The sequence below is a fragment of the Melospiza melodia genome, chromosome 24 (assembly GCF_035770615.1).
Source record: "Melospiza melodia melodia isolate bMelMel2 chromosome 24, bMelMel2.pri, whole genome shotgun sequence".
Taxonomy (NCBI): Eukaryota; Metazoa; Chordata; class Aves; order Passeriformes; family Passerellidae; genus Melospiza; species Melospiza melodia.
Window position 1 is genome coordinate 9,492,239 of NC_086217.1, and position 17,927 is coordinate 9,510,165.

General features: G+C 45.9%; 2 protein-coding genes across 2 annotated transcripts in view; both read right to left on the minus strand.

Annotated features, from left to right (window-relative positions):
- BPTF (bromodomain PHD finger transcription factor) overlaps positions 1-1,190 on the minus strand; it is a 53,783-nt gene extending 52,593 nt beyond the window's left edge. The window contains exon 1 of the mRNA XM_063175888.1: positions 551-1,190. Coding sequence (XP_063031958.1) covers positions 551-1,190 — 640 coding nt within the window. The remainder of the gene's footprint in view (positions 1-550) is intronic.
- A 2,765-nt stretch (positions 1,191-3,955) lies between these two features.
- Positions 3,956-17,001, minus strand: NOL11 (nucleolar protein 11). Its single transcript, XM_063175565.1, has 18 exons — positions 16,852-17,001; positions 15,362-15,475; positions 14,080-14,136; positions 13,379-13,524; positions 13,097-13,154; positions 12,443-12,581; positions 11,827-12,036; positions 11,454-11,530; positions 10,607-10,730; positions 9,820-9,923; positions 9,500-9,568; positions 8,579-8,763; positions 8,222-8,347; positions 7,848-8,063; positions 6,896-6,974; positions 5,948-6,040; positions 5,400-5,507; positions 3,956-5,093 (listed from the first exon to the last, which is right to left on the minus strand). Exons 1-18 carry the CDS (start codon positions 16,999-17,001, stop codon positions 4,980-4,982), a joined length of 2,169 nt encoding a protein of 722 aa, XP_063031635.1. The 3' UTR covers positions 3,956-4,979.
- Positions 17,002-17,927: the final 926 nt, after the last annotated feature.

Below are 17,927 nucleotides of genomic sequence, written 5' to 3' on the forward strand. Positions count from 1 at the left end.
GTAAGATGCTGGATCCAGTTATAGCTCTGACCTCAAGAGCCTGAAAATTCTCGGTGTTTATAGTCTTTTGGTTTTTTAAGCCACTTCAACTCACATGCGCTTCCTTTCCTTTCAACATCAAGTTGTATTTGCAAGCACAAGCCAGCCTTTCCTGTATTTAATTGAAAAGACCTCTTTGCAAGGCATGCCTCTGGTTTCCCTTGTTTTTAAATTTGAAGTGAATGCTCCACAACACTTCTGACATTGTTTGCAACACGTCCTGGTGGATCGCGCGTTTCTGCGGTCGCCAGGTTCCCCGTGAACATTTGCAGAGCATCCCCTTGTTCCAGCAAGTGCCGCCCGCCCTCCCCGCTCCTCTCCGCGCATCCGAGCATCCTCCGATGCTCCCCGCGTCCCCGGGGCTGCCAGTGGTTATTTGCATCCCCTCTCCCTGGGAGTGCTTGCGGGCATCCCTCACATCCTCGCATGGGAGTGCGGAGCGTATTTGCCAACCTAGAGGGAGCATGTGGGGTGCCCTCGACTTGTTTGAGTTCGCCCACGGACTCTCTACCTGGGGTGCTGCTGTAGGTGCTGTGGCTCCTGAAGCTGCTCTCAGTGCAATAACTGGCATCGTCTTCATCCTCCATCTCTTCGGGGTAGTCAGAGTCGTCGTCGTCCTCTTCCTCCATTATCTCCTCCTCTTCTTCCTCCTCGGAGTCCTGGTTATCCTCGGGGTCTCCCTCCTCCTCCTCCTCGGACACCATGCTCTCCTCCTCCTCCTCTTCGCTCTCATGATCGTCGTACACCACTTTGCTGATGCTCCTCCTGGACGAGGCAGCCCTGCCTTGGCTGTTGCAGCTGCCTCCTGCGCCTCCTCCTCCCCCTGCTCCTGCCGCCCCGGCCCTGCCCCTGCCCTTACCGCCGCTGCCTCCCCCACCGGGGGTGCTGCTGCCGCCGCCGCCCGCCTTCCTCTTGCCGCCCCCCCTGGGCGAGGCGGCGGCGGCGGGCGACGAGGCCTGGGCAGCGCCGGCTCCCTTCTGCTTGGGCCCCGCCGTCTCCGCCTGGGCCGCGGCCGCCCACCTGCCGCGGCTGCTGCCGCGCTGCCGGGAGCGCAGCCCGCCGATGGGGCCTGCCGGGGCCGGGGCGCTCGCCGGAGCGGCGGCCGCCGCCGGCTGCTGCTGCTTGGGCGGCCTGCCGCGCCGGCCCCGCATCGCTGGGCGCTGGCCGAGGGGGAAGGGAGGGGAAGGGCGGCTCGGGAGGGCGCTCGGAGTCCCGACAGGCGGCTACGGGCAAGCTCCGCGCCCCGCGGAGGGCGCGGGGCCGGGGCGGGGGGGGGGCCGGGCCGAGCGGGCCGCGGCTCAACGCGAATCGCCGGCGCCCCGCTCCGGATCGCCGCCGGCCGCCATCTTGTTCCCCGCCTGCGCCTCGGCCGCTCCGCGCTGACTGGGGGAAGCGGCACCAGGCCCCGAGCGCCTCACGTGACCGCCGCGCCCGCCGCCGCCGCCAGGGGGCGCGCCCGCCCCGGCCGTGAGGGAGCAGCCGCGACGGGGCGGCCCCGCGAGCCCCGGGCTCGGCACCGACACCGACGCCAAAGCCGGACCCAACGCGGAGCCTGTACCGAGCCCGACACCGAACCCGGACCCGGCACCGAGCCCGACACCGACCCCAAACCCGGACCGAACCCGGACCCGGCACCGACCACCGACCCCGGATCCGACACCGGTACCGACATCGACCCCAGACACCGACGCCGGCACCGACCCCCACCCCGAATCCGACCCCGGCACCGACCGCAGGCACCGGCACCACTCCTCGCCCCTTTTTGCTCCGCTTGCCCCTTTCCCCTCCGCCGGCACCAGCGCGCCCCCGTCGCAGCTCACGGTCACGGCACCGCCGCTCCCTCAGCCGGCGCTGCCCCGGCCTCACCTTCTCCCCACAGCGGGGTCGCTGGGCCCGTGGCCGGGGTCACTCCCCGGGCCCATCGGGAACAGCTTTGAGCGAGGTGTGTGCCAGGCCCTGGGCAGGGGCTCCCCACGAGGGTCTTCGTTCCCCGTCCAAATCAGAGCCCCGGGTGTCCCTCGGGAGTCGCTTCCCTCCGCCATCGGCACCAGCAGCTCCTCTGGCCACTGGCGCTCAGCTCTGGCCGTGCTTTGACTCCTCGCCCCTTAAACCCCACTTACAGCTCACCCTTACACAGGCAGCGCCGTGTAAAGCAAACACTGAGATCACACACGGACCCACCATCACCGTTTTGCCCATCCGCTTTCTCTATTCTCTGTTTCCAGTTCTCTGGAGCACTAGGAAAAGAGATGGGCTTCATCTGCTTTGTATTCCCTCTGGTTGTCTCATTTGCCAGAGCCTACAAAGAACTAAAAATCAACAAAAACCAGTTGCACAGTTGAGTTTGCAATGCCATCACTTGGATTCAGGGTATCAGTTTCATAAGTAAAAGCAGTACAACCTGAACATCAGCCCAAGGCACACAGATATCTTGTATTTCCTACAACCAGCCTTCCTTTTCATTGCTAGATCAAGACAGCCTCAGGATTTCAGAGAAGCCAGAAGCCTTATCATTAGAAAATCAGTTTACATGTTCATTTCTTTCAGTCCCTTGTTTATACATCTGAGCAAGGTAAAACCCAACACTGGTCATGCCACAAACATGGCAGCGACATGTCCAATATATCATTTAATTTGCATTCTTCAGTAGTAATTTTTGAAGTCCTTTTGTACATTAACCTGTTGCTCAGGCCGAGCACCTCATTAAACCCACAAACCTGCCACAGCACCAAGCACACAACAATGGCTGCAGGGTTTAGCCCAATTTGCACTCTATATCCAGCTTTTTATCTGCAGGTCTTTTATTATATTCAGTGTTGCAGCTGCCCAGGCCCAAAGCCCTGAACACAGGATGACACACACAGCATCAGCCAACACTGCCCAACCCCATTTACACCTTTCTTTCTACTCAATTTGTATTCTGAACCTTTCCAAGTTACCTTTAGTTTGCTTATGTGGGGTTGATTTTTGCTACCTCTCACAAGGTGGCAGAGGGTTGTGGTAACTCTAAATACATGAATATACAGACACACATTTCCATTATCTCCTTGTGGTACCACGGGAAAAACACCTGTGCATTCTGCCATCTATACACTGAGAATCTAGCAAAGGTACCTGCTGCATTCTGAGAGCATTAACACCTCCAAAACACTGGATTTTGTGTATTTGTGGTAGATCAAAGGTGCTGAGAATCATGTGCTTCTGAACTGTGAACCAGAGTATCTGTCTCTTAATCCCATCCCTTATCAGTGGGTTTTGTGGAAGTGCTTACTGAATTTTCATTTTGTAGGTGGAGAAATGGGTGCACAGAGAGGTGTTACCTTCAGGGACAGGATGTAATTTAGTCCTTTCCAACACAGCTCAGTGGAGAAATCAACCCCAACCCCAAAACCTGCTCATTCCACTCAGTAGAGCAGAATACACTGATTGGAATTTGGAGCTCCAGTTTGGAGTCTGCAGGTAGTTAAATGAGCATGTTTATAAGTGAATTGAATACAGCAGGAAAAGGAATTTTTGGGTGGAAACTCTACCCTGCTTCCATCCTTAGGACAGATGGATAAAAAGCTTCCTTTGACAAGGCACTCTGGAGAAGATGAACAGCCCAGTTGTTCCAAGCTTGTGTTCTGGGTGGGCTCCTTTCTCCAAGGATAAGGGAAAGAGCTGAACCTACAGCTGGATGGCATTCAGAACAAGTGAGCACATGCTCTTGCTTAAATTATTGAGATGCTTTTGTCCAGTCCTTCACTCCAAACTATTTCATAACTTGTGTTAGGAATTGTCTTCAGGTGTTCAGCTCTCAAATCAGTTCCACAGGCATTTTTCTAACAGTAATGTCACACCAGAGCTCAGCAGCAGAAAGGAAGGTAAGTGTAGCAAGGAAGGAAGGGCTTACATGACTTTTGCTGAGGTAATTCAATATAGTTCCAATTGTCATTTTATTTAGATGATGAAAACCAAAGTATATCAATATACTGATATGCTGAATTCTACTAATATTCCATCAGATAATTAGTAAAAATAACATATTTGCTGTTCTGAAAATGTACTGATTATCTTGTCCCCAACAATCCACCTCATACTCAACTCCAGGAAATTCTGCATTATGTTTCTCTCCCATTTTTCCCTATTCCAGATGAATAGTCCCATAAGTATCTTGTAACAGGTCAGCTTTAAGTGAGTGCCTCATCAGAAGAATAAGTCAACAGATAGCTGTAAAATCTTCAACAAATGTTGTCTACATAAAACTTTAGTTCTTTGTATTTCAAAGAGAGTCAAAATCCATCTAAGATATACTTTGAAATGCTAGAATTCAAGCAACACAGGTGACATTAACTAAGTTGAGGTGTTCAGTAGTTGAAAAATTACTTACAGAAAACAAACTGATATAGGTAAGAATGTTCTTATTTTAAATTCAAGACAAGTTTTCTTGTCCAAAATATTGAAAGCAACTTACTACCAGTGCCAAGAAGTCCTCTCTATACATCTTCAGCTGCTACTGCAGAGGTTTTTTTCACACTTGTACATACATTTGGTACTGACAGTGTACAAATACAACCAAACATGTCACCTTCCAAAGTGACTCAAGCTTTTTAACTGTGTGTGCAGCTCTTTCTAAGTTCCACAGCCCAAGGGAGCAAGTTATGCCCTCAGCACTTCTGCCACAACCATCTTGTGTTTAGCCAAGAATTGTGTGGTATTCTAGGAAGTTCTCATGATCACAAAATTCTACATGAAAATATAAGCAAACATCCAGCTTCTCATCCAGTCAAAAAGAGAGATTTTAATACACAAGGTTCAAACTTACAACTCCCATGTAGCTACAGAGTAACCAGGCTCCTCCTACGTAGAAAACAACTTTTGACAGCCCCAATATGGAGTGCTAATACATCCTTGTCATAAAAGGAATCAATACAAAATAAATGTGTTAATGAGCTTCAAATTCAAACGATCTCCAGCACTTCAATAGAATAGGTCTGAGATTCTCTCAGGTGGTTCAGTCTTTGTAATTCCCGCAAACTTCCCTCAATCTTGTTGAGTTCTGAGTAGAACCGTACCTGAAAGGAAGAAAACAGAGACATTTATAGTAAAATATAATCTCCCTTTCTTTTTGTACATCATCATACTGGGGAATTATCTCTGGTTCTGCACAGCTTAAGATATTTAAACCAAATGAAGCAGCTTTTGAAATCCAAATGACACAGAGGCAAGTGCAATTCAAGCTCAGGAAGGAGCACACAGAGGAGGACAGACATTATTTGATTCACTATATAATTTGTTGCTATCTGTCTCCCCCTGTTCTCAACATCCATATTCTGAATCCAACAGAAAATCAAAGAATTATCCCAGAAGATGCAACTTACTTGGGCTCTCACAAACTTATGCAGGTTTGAAAGCAAGTCCTTTGCTTCTGGAAGCATCACCATGACAGTGAACTGAGCATCAAGCAACAGGCACATCCAATCCATGATCTGAAGAGAAACAAAAAAAGTCCACTTACACTTCCCAGTCTGGAAATAACACATTTGCCTTTAAAAGCTGAACTCTGAGACATTCACTTCTACTGCAAAATGCATGGGCTCACATGTTCAGGCATATTTTAAGGAATATTTACATTTTGATTGTTAAAGTGTTACATCTGACTTCATAGAGGTTACATTGATGGACAGCTCTTGGTAGAATGAATGCAGGTGTCAGTTGATTTTAGATATTCCCAACTTCTCACAGTTACACACCTCAGAAAGAGAAGGAAGCACCACTCTTACAATGAGCTCCTCACCTGATTTTTTGTGGGATAGAACGAGCTGCTCACCTGATTTTTTGTGGGACAGAATGAGCTGCTCACCTGGTTTATTGTGTGATAGAAGGAGCTGCTCACCTGATTTTTTGTGGGATAGAATGAGCTGCTCACCTGGTTTATTGTGGGAGAGCGTATTCCAGGAAGAGTGGTGTTCACTTTTTCACTGCATTTCACATACAGGTAATATAAATACCTGAGAAATAGCTGAAAGCAGAAAAGTCAGAATATTTGTAAGGGACAAACATTTAATAGACCAAGGAGTTTTATTCTGCACATGGTAATAGTCATAAGGATTTTTAAAATTTAATTTTTTTGCTTTTGAATGCAACATAGATGCCTGTATACTACACATTAAAAACAAGTTTTATGGTTCTCTTACACCACCCATAGCTGGATGTTTGAAAATTCCCAGCAATATTCAGTGTAGATTACATTCAGGGGTAATCACTGTTCCAAGAAATGTGTCAGAGATGAGATCAGCTCTGTTTTGATGTGTGGGGCTTTTCTAAAATCACTGGAAAATCACACATATGCTCAGGTACACACAGTTCTTGAAGTTATATTTCAGATTCTGAGAAACAGGGGAGTTTAGTGGGGTTTTTTCCTAAACTGAGGTGATCTAGATTTGTATTACATTTGGGATTATACAGAGGTTTTTTCCCATATTTTCTGAACTCCTGTTTCTGATAGGACTGACTAAATTACTGTGTCTTTTTCCTTTCTTAAAAAAACATCTAAATCAAGGGAAGGTATTATTCCTTGCTAACAGAATATGAACTTTTTCCAGGTATGCTGGGTCATAAAGAAAGTTTCTTACTTACATCTTCTAAAATAAGCAAGGACTACAAATATCAAGAAAATTACGTAAGTATATGGAAAAATGTGATATTCCTTAATATTAAATCTTATTAGGCATCCTAATTTCATTTTCATGCATTAGTTTGTTATTCAGACTCCTGAAAAAATGGTGAATTTCTCATATACAACAGAGAAAAATCTTTTCCCTTTCCTTCACCACAAAATAAGTGGTTTTATACTTTTTAATGCTAAAATACTTACAATAGCTTGTTGAGCTGGAAGGTTTTTCAGGTGAGGCAAAAGAAATGTTTCAGTGTAAGGTGAATGGAGAACAGCATTTCTGTGTGGTGCTATTAAGGGAATAACACTGCAGGAAAAATACCAGTTTCTTCAAAGCAGAGTGAATTCTAAAGAAAATATTTCTCCAGGTTTTTGAGGGAAGCTCTATTTGAATCTTATTTCTATAATGAAATATCTACAGCAACTGAACAATTACAATGGATTTAACTTGAACAGTTCTGTCCCCCACAAGAGTGTAACTACCTGATGTGCTTTAACAGGCAAATATCCAAAGCACTGATACCTTTGCTCTTAAGTAGAGAAAAATTATTGCAAAAGTGTAATAAAATTAAGTTTAAATTGGTGTAGATACATTCTAAAAGCTAAATATTTCTATTTATATTTAAACAATCTTTCTACTGAGTAGGAACAGCTCTTAGGAGAACTCAAACTTTGAGCAGTAGCAGAGGTTGTGCCTTTGGCAATAGCAAACACCAACACCCACAGCACGTGCAGAGCTCTGGCTGCCCTTCCCTGTCACAGACATCTTTTATGAAAAATCCCTTCCTTAGGATTTTTCCTCTTGAGAATCTGAGAGGCCTCAGGAACAAAATGTAAACAGTGATTATCTGCTGCTGTGGAATGCAACAGGTGCATCTGGGATTGGTCTCATGGGGTTGTTTGTAATTAATGGCCAATCACAGCTGGCTCAGACTCTCTGTCTGAGACACAAACCTTTGTTATCATTCCTTCTTATTCTATTCTTAGCCAGCCTTCTGATGAAATTCTTTCTTCTATTCTTTTAGTATAGTTTTAATACAATATATACCATAAAATAATAAATCAAGCCTTCTGAAATATGGAGTCAGATCCTCATCTCTTCCCTCATCCTTGGACCCCTGTGAACACTGTCACACTTCCCCACAGAGGATACAGCAACGCTGCCTTCTGAAGCCCAACAGGGCAGGATTCACCATCACTCTGCCTTTCCTTTGGGATTTTGGTATCACCCATGTCCTGGTCCATCTCTTCACTGAAACCATTTTCTAGAATTTCAGTTTTAACTTCCATGTCATTGCATTCAACATCAACGTAACAGATGGCAGAATCCAGGTTGACATCTACACTTTTAAGATGGTCTTCACTCGTGCTGTAGAAGAAAATTTCAGACATTTAACACTTTTAATTATTAGCTTTAAAATCAGCAATGTCATCAAGACATATAATGAATTCCATGAAGCTTATTATGAAAACAAAACCAGACTAAAATTTGGTGAAGAAAAAAAGGAAAGAATGATTTGGAGTTACCTTAAAAATGCTTTCAGGCAAGCATACGTGATTTCTTCAGGAATATCTGGAAACCGTTCTAGGCAGATCTGTAAGAGCTGCAGGTCTTTTTGCTCCAAAGCAACAGCCATTAAATCTGGACATAAACTATAAGAATATGAATTTAATAGGTTGCACAGTCCACACTGAGAACTACACTTCAGGTAGTAGTAGTAATCTTCCTCCCCAGATGGACTTTTATGTAAAACACCAACAAGAAAATAAACATCTTTGGTACTAAATTCTGATAATTCAACAGCAGCTTATAAAAATTTTATTTCTACTTTTTTTTAATTTTAAAAATTACTCCTTACACTTTAAAAAATGCAGAGTCATTACCTGTAGGACAAGTCCCGGGTTTCAACGATCTCCTGCAGTAAACTTTGAGGGTAGAACTTTGGATTTTTTTTACATCTGTCTGTAAGGGCAGTGACCACACAGCCAATGGCAGCTTGCAGATCTAGGGTTGGTGCTCTTGCTATTAGTTTTTTCAATTCAATTTCCACCACATAATTAGAAGTATCCTGGAAAAGACAAATACTGTGCAACTCAGAAGTGCATGGCACATGTTTGACAACTACCCTGGCATTAATTAGAAGGTGGCATTAAGTAGATCTATTTTGGAATTCAATTTACAAAAATTTATAGAAATCCCTCACCACTCTGTGTTTTGATAGGATAGATTCTCTCAAGCATGAAGGAGCTAAATGAGGAGGTTCCTCACTCTGAACTCAGGCAAGCTCATTAATCACCTGTTCCATCAGTGACAATGCCAGGTGAACTGTAGGTAAGTTTCCCTTCCTGTGTGAGCTATCAGAGCACTTGCAGCAAGTTCTAGAAAGGAACTAAAGAGCTTTTTGCTGAATTTACAGTGGAATTCCTGACAATTCCTCCATCTTCCTATGGCCAAAATGCCTTCAACAAAATTAAGGCCATAAATAAGAACCTAAACAAGCAAAGGTCAGATGAAATATCCTCCCTTATTTACTGTAAGAGACTGTCATTAAAAATGAACAAATTTGTGCAAGTTTCCAGAACTCAGCTGTTATAAGCCATGTACAGTTATCAAAATACACTCCTATGACAAAACTTAATTTCATCATTCCCAAATGCACAAAAATGATAATAACAAAATCCTTCATCTCACCTGCTCAAGGCAGCTTGGTCACCCTGATATGTGGAAAGAGGTAACAGCTAAAGAGACACCTAGAATATTCTGAGAGTTTCTAAACACTACTTGAGGATATTTGAGGTACTTACTTTGAGTCTTATTAAGAGCTGCTCAACTGATAAGGACCCTGATTGTCCAGTGCTCCTGTTTGATCTTAACTGTGGTGAAGAAAAACACAGAGTTATTATTCAGCTCCAAAATGTTTAAGGATTTCAAGCAAAATAAAAGGACACTTCATGTGTCAACTTGCTGTTCAGACTATAATTACTAATTTTAATTCCAGAAACAGTGCTAGAAACATTCAGTAACAGATAAACTGAAATTTCTTTCTGCTGCAACACTTAAGAGCAGCAGCATGGGGAAGAGACAAGACAAACAACAACCCCAAATGACCCCAATGCTAACTCACATTCATTCTGGACTCTGCTTTCAGAGCTACAGACTCCTGGGACTCAAGGGAAGCCACCAGCTCTTCCTCTTCCAGGGTATTCCAGTTCACAAACGAGGACACATCTGGGAACACACAAATGAAACTGCATGAAGGTAACACTTACAGCACATTTACTGAAGTATGAATATTGCATCAACTTCTTATGCTAATAGATACTTTCTAAACTATAATGCAAGGGATTTTATGCCAAGAAAGTTGCCAGTTTTATTTCAGCAGTGGATAATTTTATGAGGTTTTTTTTATACTGTTCCTCCATTTTGCCTCTGGGAGCAAGAGAAGAAAGTTATTACACAATTTATCCTGAGCATTACTTGCAGTGTTTTACCACTGCAGGGTTTAAAACCACTGTGACAGTACAATTTTAAACTGAAGTTTATAAACTAAGGTTTGACATTGCCCTATCCAACCACAAACTCTTTGAAAATTCTTTTTAGGAGACAACATTTCACTTTGTTCTCAGTGTTCATCACCAGCATTCCAGTGTTCTCAGTGATTCCAGGATCTGAATGACAACCCAGGCTAAGTGAAGCCACAATAAACTCAGACATTTGTGTGCTTTGGTGTTCCCAGCACCAGTAAATTTAGCAGCCAGGAACACAGGACAGTGTGAAGTTGCTTCAAGCTGTTTAGATCCAATGAATTAATTTTATAGGACTGTGTTAAAATAATTTTTATATAATTTCAGACATCTTCCTTTTGAAAGGTCTTTTCACTGTAATTGTTAAAAAAAAAATAATAATCTTACCAAGGCTTTGACTGTCCTTGAGCTTTCCCACAGCAGCTGCCAAGGATGATGTTTCACACTTGTACATAATTACAGTCAGCACTTTCCCATGAATTAGAAAAAATTTTTCCTCGTAACACCACAACTACAAAATATTAAAATGTATCATAAATGAGATAAGCAGAAATGTGAGTTCCTGCACTCATGTGTAACTCCTAACTGTAAACTTCAACTGGAAGTCACTGATAAGAATATTTTAAATTATTTGTGGTAGGTTTAACATTTGCTAGCAAACCTTCATTAACTGCTGATTTTAAATACAGAAATTACAAATGCTGAGTATTTTTCCAGGGATGTCCTAAAATATAGGGGGCAATAATGCTGCTCCAAAGCATTAAGTCCTCTGAAATTCACTTTTTAAGTTTCCTCTTGTGCAATTTTAAGACAACAGCAGTCAGCTGCTCTGGTTCACTAGTGCATTTATTCCTTAGGTGTCATTTCACCAATCTGACTCTGGAATAGCTTGAAGTGCTGCTCAGGTGTTCACAGAATCATTTAGGACTTCAACTGCAAATTGCCTGAACAGAACAGACACTGCTGGGGTTTGTGCTCAGTGATTTCATTCACACCAAATAATCATGATCATGAGAAGTGATAAAGCACTAAATGGTGACAGAAATTCCTACAGGCACCACTCTCCCAATGAATATTCTGACAGAGAGTGCTCATTAACTGGTCAGCAATAATTTTGTTGCAGAAGTTGCAATTCCTGCTCCCCCAGCAGCAGCAGAGCTCTGCAGCCCAACACTCCCTGCCCTGCTGCCAAAAGCACAAAGGCCCAAGAGCCAAAGCCAGGGCTCAGCCTCACCTGGCCACTGGTCCCCTGGGGCAGATCCTTGCAGGTTTGCAACGTCTGGAATTTTGTATTCCATATGGTCAGGAACTCTGAGGGAAGTAACAGATGGATGAGACCAAAAAGCAACACAAGCACCACATTTCCTTTGCTACTTTCAGTCACAAACGCTGAGGAAACAGAAATAACTGTTTCAAAAGAGCTCAGGCAGATTTAGCATTAGGAATTACATCACTCAGGTTAAATCCCAATTCAGAGAAATGCTGGGTTTCCAGTGAAGAGCTTTAAAGCAGAGGCTGGGACAAGATAGACAGCAGTTTTCACACCCAGTGCTTTGCCCAAGGACATTTTAGACCTTACAATAGCTTAAGATGATTTTTCAAGTTACCTTTGGGCTTTCTCCCAGGATCAGGGACATTGCCCAACACTGCAATGTGGTCTTTGTCCAGGACAACTAAAGATGTTCCTTTCAGAGCAGCTCCAGATACTGAAAGTTTTAGTAGTAGTGACTTGGACAAAATCTCTTCTTCTTTTTCCTCTTCTTCTTCAGTATCTTGCTGTAGAGGTATCAGAACCTGATACACACAATGATTGGTATCTGTCAAAAGAAAAATAATAATCACTCTTTTACGAAGTTTTTTTGTGGAAAAAGCCTGTTTGATATCATTTGGCAAAAGAACATTAAAAAAACCCCCAATATCCAGTGACTGCTGAAAGAAGAAATAATGCAGGATATTTAAAGGACTTTTTATAATCCAAAGCAGCAAAATAAAAGTACAGCAATGAAGGTGCAGTGAGATCTGCAGGGTACAAGTGATCACAGGTAGGAACAGTTGGCCTTTGTAACCATTAAAGTATCAGGAATCTTTCATTACTACTTGTAGCTATTTTAGAAAGCTTAAAACCTAAAAATATTAAACAGCATTTCATAAATATGAACATATTATGTCCTTTCATACAATTTTTTGCTTCATTATCACAACCCATTAACAAATACAACTTACACAAGCACAGAAGTGTGACAGTTTGGTTTGTAATGTGTGCTGTGAAACACAGTGGCCTGGCTAATTTCTGTTGTTCAAGCTTGTATTTGTGTAGACTGTTCAGCTTAGGCTTCTGTACATAGACAAAAAAATCCTTATCCTAAAATAAAAAAAAAAGAAAAGAAAGTTTTTCCTTAATTTACACAAAGAAGATGTAACAGAAATTCAGATATCAGTACTGCTTAACTCTGGATGTTGTGCAAAATTAGGAAATTGTCTTTTCTATAGGACATACAGAATTATTTGGAGTAATCTGCAGACTAACAAGTAAAGAAAATTCTTATTTGATGCAACAAATGGATTTACAGGAAGAAACATTTGCATAAAGACAGATTCAGGTATAATTCCTTTTTTAAAAACATACAAACTATTCAATAGATCTTCACAATGAGCAATGAAGAGTCACACAATGTCCACTGTACTTCATTTTATTAATTGTTCTGTGCAGTTCTGAGAGCCCAGCTCTAGCCCTGAATGCAACACAACTTCCATTTAAATCAGGATAATGATTCTACTAAAAGCTTGAAAAATCAAATGAAACCAGTGATGGATTTTGATAAAAGCACTCAGGTCTCCTGCTAGGAGAGTTTTTAAAATAAAAAATATTTAACTCACTTTCTGAGTAGTGAAAATTAAGACAGGTTCTTGGCCTTCCATAAAAGCTCCACTCCACCTAAAACCAGAAAGCTGGATGAACATCCTCCAAATTCCAGGTTTATACAGAAAGCCATAGCACTATACACTGATAATTTTTAGGAAATCTCTATAAATAACTCTAAGATTTTAAAACCCACGCGTTGGAAGAAAACACCCAACTCCATGATCTCAGTCTTTGATTTTCCCCAATTTTCACAGTCCAAGAATTCAGCAAGACCCTCCCAGAGAGGCCCCACTGACCTGATGGTCTCAGCTGAGATGAGGTTCTCGATCTCCTGCTGAGGAGCCTCCAGGAGCACATCCAGGCTCCGGACCCCCCCTCCCCTGAACAGCACCAGGGCCCCCCCCTGGGGCAGGGAGTGGATCCTGTACACATCTGCTGAGAGCTGCAAGAGCAAAAACACATCTCTGTTCTCTGCTACACATCCCTGAAAACTTAAGTGATTCACACTTTTAACAGAAAAATTAGGAAGCTTTAAGATTCTTAATAATGTAGATCTGAACGTTGTTGATTTGCTGAAATGCCACAAATAATGTAAATCACTACCCCAAAAAAAAGCCAGGAAAATGTCCTGACCAGCATCACATTCCTGAATCACATCACAAAATACAGGACAGGGTCAGGAGGTGACACAACTGCTCTACAGCAACACACAAAGTGATGTTTAACACATCAACCAGCAGAACATGGAGATCTGTGACTGAACACAATTCATCATCTTCAGAAAGTCCTCAGAAATGCTGGCCTTGGTATAAAAATCACTTTAGGAGAAATATTCTGATGCTAAAGTCAGTGCAAGTGGATTCCTTGCAATACTCCACAACATCATGAAGCACAAGTTAAGCTAAAATGTAACATGGCCAATACTACGAAAATTGGGGCAGTTTTTCCCTCCACCAGGATCCAAAACAAAAAAAGCGAACACCTGAAGGACACTTACTGTTGCTTTAAAGGCTTTGTCCAAGTTAAGGTCTTCATTCTTCCATATTCTTAAAACCTTTAAGAGAAGCATCATTTTTAGATAAAGCAGTAACACACAGACTTCTCAGCACTCTAAATACCAACAACTGCAACAGGAGGAAACAACAGGGAGCATCCAGAGCAACCTGAGGGGGAACTGCCCCAGGGGGGAGCAGAAACAGCAGGAATGGAAATCAAGCTCAGAAATCCTGAGCTGGAAATAAAGAAAAAGACACAGCAGAACTCTGAATTAAAGTAGATCAGAGTGATGGAGACAGGTGAGATACAGATTTTCACAAGCAATGCAAGGCCAGGAGTGATAGTTCTCAACAATGAAAAGCCAAAGGCTCAGCATGATCCAAGCAAATGCTCCATAAACACAAGAGAAACTCTGAACTGTGAAACAAGAGCAGGAAAACAAGGATGGGGGTGTGAGCTATTGGAACCATTCCAGTACCACAAAGCTGTAAATGTCACCCAGGCTGCAAGAGGAGAAGTAACTCATCCTCAGGGAGTGCAGCAGGCACTGAGCATCTCCTGTGTGCAAGGCCACCAGACCATGGTGCTCAGCCAGAACCTGCTCACAGCACTGTGCAAACCCAGGGCACCACAGGAAACATTTCTGTGTCTGCTCTGGGTGCCCTGACCCCCAGGGGAGCACTGACTCTGACCCTCATCCGTGGAGAAAGCATCCACAAAAGTGTGAAATAGATCATAGAGAGCAGTGTAGGTGAATCACTTGGTGAGAAATTGATGGTTTGGGATTTTTAGTAAGTGGTGGATGGAAGCAAGATGGAGGGTACAGGCTGTCATCCTGGGTTTCTTTTTCCTGGGTCTGGGTGGCATTTTGTAATTGGGTGGAAAAGTCTGCACTGGGGGCTCTCTGGGATCAGTTACTGGGTTAAAAGGGAAAATAATCCAGGTGTCAGCTCTTAATTGGATATCTTAGTCTTAAAAGGCCTTGGAACAAGAGATTGTTGGCCATGTTGTGCCTTCTAATGAAAAGCTGCCAAAGTCACAGTGGTGAGACTGTTTTACTGATAAGAAATAACAAACACCTGAGTCTGAACATGAATTATTGTCTCAAGTGCCTTCAGTCCAGACCCAGAAAAAACCCACAACTGGTACCCTCACATATTACCAGTGTGCTGAGGGCTCCCCACACTCAACCAGAAATGTCCCACTGCTGATTTGTTCCTACCTGCGTCCCTCAGGAGGATCCCCCAACACCTTTTCCCTCTAGAGAAGGGTGAGGCTCTCACCTTGTCATCGTGAACTGCAATGTACTCGTGGGTTTCAAAGTTGCACACGACAGGACAGGTGAGGATCTGCCCATGCTTGACTGACCAACAGCCCAGGGGCTTCTGATCCGAAATCTGGAGTGAGAACAAGGACAATGCCAGTCAAATGGAACACGTGAAACACTCTGGGGACTTCTCCATGACAGAAAGGAAATGACAGACAGCCACATATGGAGGCTGCTTTACTCAGAAATTCCTCTTGAACATACCTGTTTCCACCTCTAACTCTAACAATTTCAGAATAACAGGAAAGAACTCTCCATTAATGAGATTTCCTTTCATGTAAGAAATAAGTTTGACCTGTCACAGTCTGAAGGGTTTATGCCATGAAGCACAGGTACAAGGCATGGCTTCTTCAAAGGGCAAATATTCATTTTATCACTGGTGGCATTTGTTTTTACTGACTCATACAATCACACACAGACTTGTGCTTTTTCTCTTCTATTTCAGAGTGAGTTATTGAGACCAAGAGCAGTGGATTTTGCAGTCTGACCTCCTGCTCTGTGTGATTCACAGCCAGGGCGCTGAGCCCCTCTCCTCCCTCAGGAGTACACCGGGTGTATTTACAGCACTGAGTGTATTTACAACAAGCTGTGTTCTCACAGATGGTCTTGGCAGTGGGAATAAACAACCCAAAGGAGATTGTATCATCAACCCACTTAGACCATGGAATCGTTTGGGTTGGAAGGGACTTTAGATCACCAAGTCTCACCCCCTGCCATAGCAGGGACACTTCCACTGTCCCAGGCTGCTCCAAGCCCTGTCCAGCCGGGCTTTGGACACTGCCAGGGATCCAGGGGCAGCCACAGCTGCTCTGGCACCCTGCGCCTGCCCACCCTCACAGGGAACGATTTCTGCCCAATATCTAAACTAAACCTACTCTCTGTCAGTTTAAACCCATTCCTGCTTGTCCTGTCACTGCAATCCCCAACCTTGTGTATGTGATAGCCAACTAAACACAGAAACTCAAATACTCGCCCTAAAGTTTCTTATTATGGTCTACTGAATAACAGAGACCAGAACACATTTTCATTTTCAGGTGCTGCGAACTAAAGTTCTGCTGCTGCCCGCAGGACGGCAGCTGACACTGAGCTGACAGCGCAGGACCTGGCACTGCAGGGACACGTGTCTGTGGCTTCGGGAAGGTGTTTTTGGGACGGGGAACGGACAGAGAATATCAGCAAAAGGAGAAATACGCGAACAAGCGCCCGAGCCGCCCCGCGTTCCCGAGCAAAGGGAGCGCAGGGGGCAGAGCATGGCCGGTCCGGGCCGGCACCGCTCCCGGGCTGGAGCCAGCGCAGCAGTGGGAATAAACAACGGGGATGGCGGCGGGGACAGCGGGGCCTGGCCCGGACAGCCGGGAAGAGGGAACACGGGAAACGGCGCGGCCCCGGCCCTGCCCGGGACACCCCCCATGCCGGGGCTGCCCCCCGAGCACGCGCGCGCGGTACCTTGAAGAGCGTGGCGGCCCGGCCGCGCTCGGTGAGCAGCACGAGGTCGCTGCCCGGGCCCGGCTCCAGGCACAGCCCGGGGTCGAGTCCGGAGCCGCCGCCGCCGGGGCCCGGCCCGCGCAGCGTGAAGCTCTCGCACAGCGCCGCCATCTTGGCCAGGCCCTGCTCTCGCGAGAATTGGCGCGGCGCGCGCGCCCCCGCGTGACCCGGGGCGGGGCCGGCCGGGGTCGGGACGGTCCCGGCGCTGTCGCGACAGAGAGCGCGCGGTGCTCTCGTGAGGCGCTGCCCGGCCGGGCCTCGCCTGCCCCGAGCGGCTGAGGGCTGCGGGCCCCTGCACTCCCAAGGCGTTACGGGCCCTGAGTACTGTGAGGGGTGCGGAGAGCGATGGCAGCTGTCCTGGGGACAGCGCCCCGCAGCGGGACGCTCGGGGGGCCGCGGGCACTGCCCTCACTCGGCTGTCGCCGCCGCTGCCCGATGGCTGTCCCCATCGCTCCCGCGGCGTTCCCACGGCAAGGCCGGCTGTATGCTAATGAGGGCGCAGATTGACGCTAATGAATGGGTCACGTGCACGCCGATGAGCGGGGTCACGTCTCTGGGAATGAAGGTCGCGCGTATGTTAATGAGGCGGTCACGTGCGCGTCAATGTGCCCGGGACGGGCGCCGAGGGCTCCGCTGGGGCTGAGGGTGCGCGCGGGCCCCGCTGGGCTGGGGCTGTCCCGGGCAGCGGCCGCGCCCGTGCCAGTGCCCCGTGAGGGCCCGAGGGGGGATTGTCCCCAGGGCAGCGGAACGGGGCGGGGATTGTGCCCTGGGCAGTGTCGCTGGGGAAGGGGATTGTCCCCAGGGCAGCGGAACGGGGCGGGGATTGTGCCCTGGGCAGTGTCGCTGGGGGTGGGGATTGTCCCCAGGGCAGCGGAACGGGGCGGGGATTGTGCCCTGGGCAGTGTCACTGGGGGTGGGGATTGTCCCCAGGGCAGCGCAGCCCGGCCCCGCTGACAGCGCAGCCGGGGGGTCCCGTTTGGGATTTCACCGCGCTGTGTTTCCCTGTGCGGATGTTGAGGTGTGCAGATTTCAGCCCT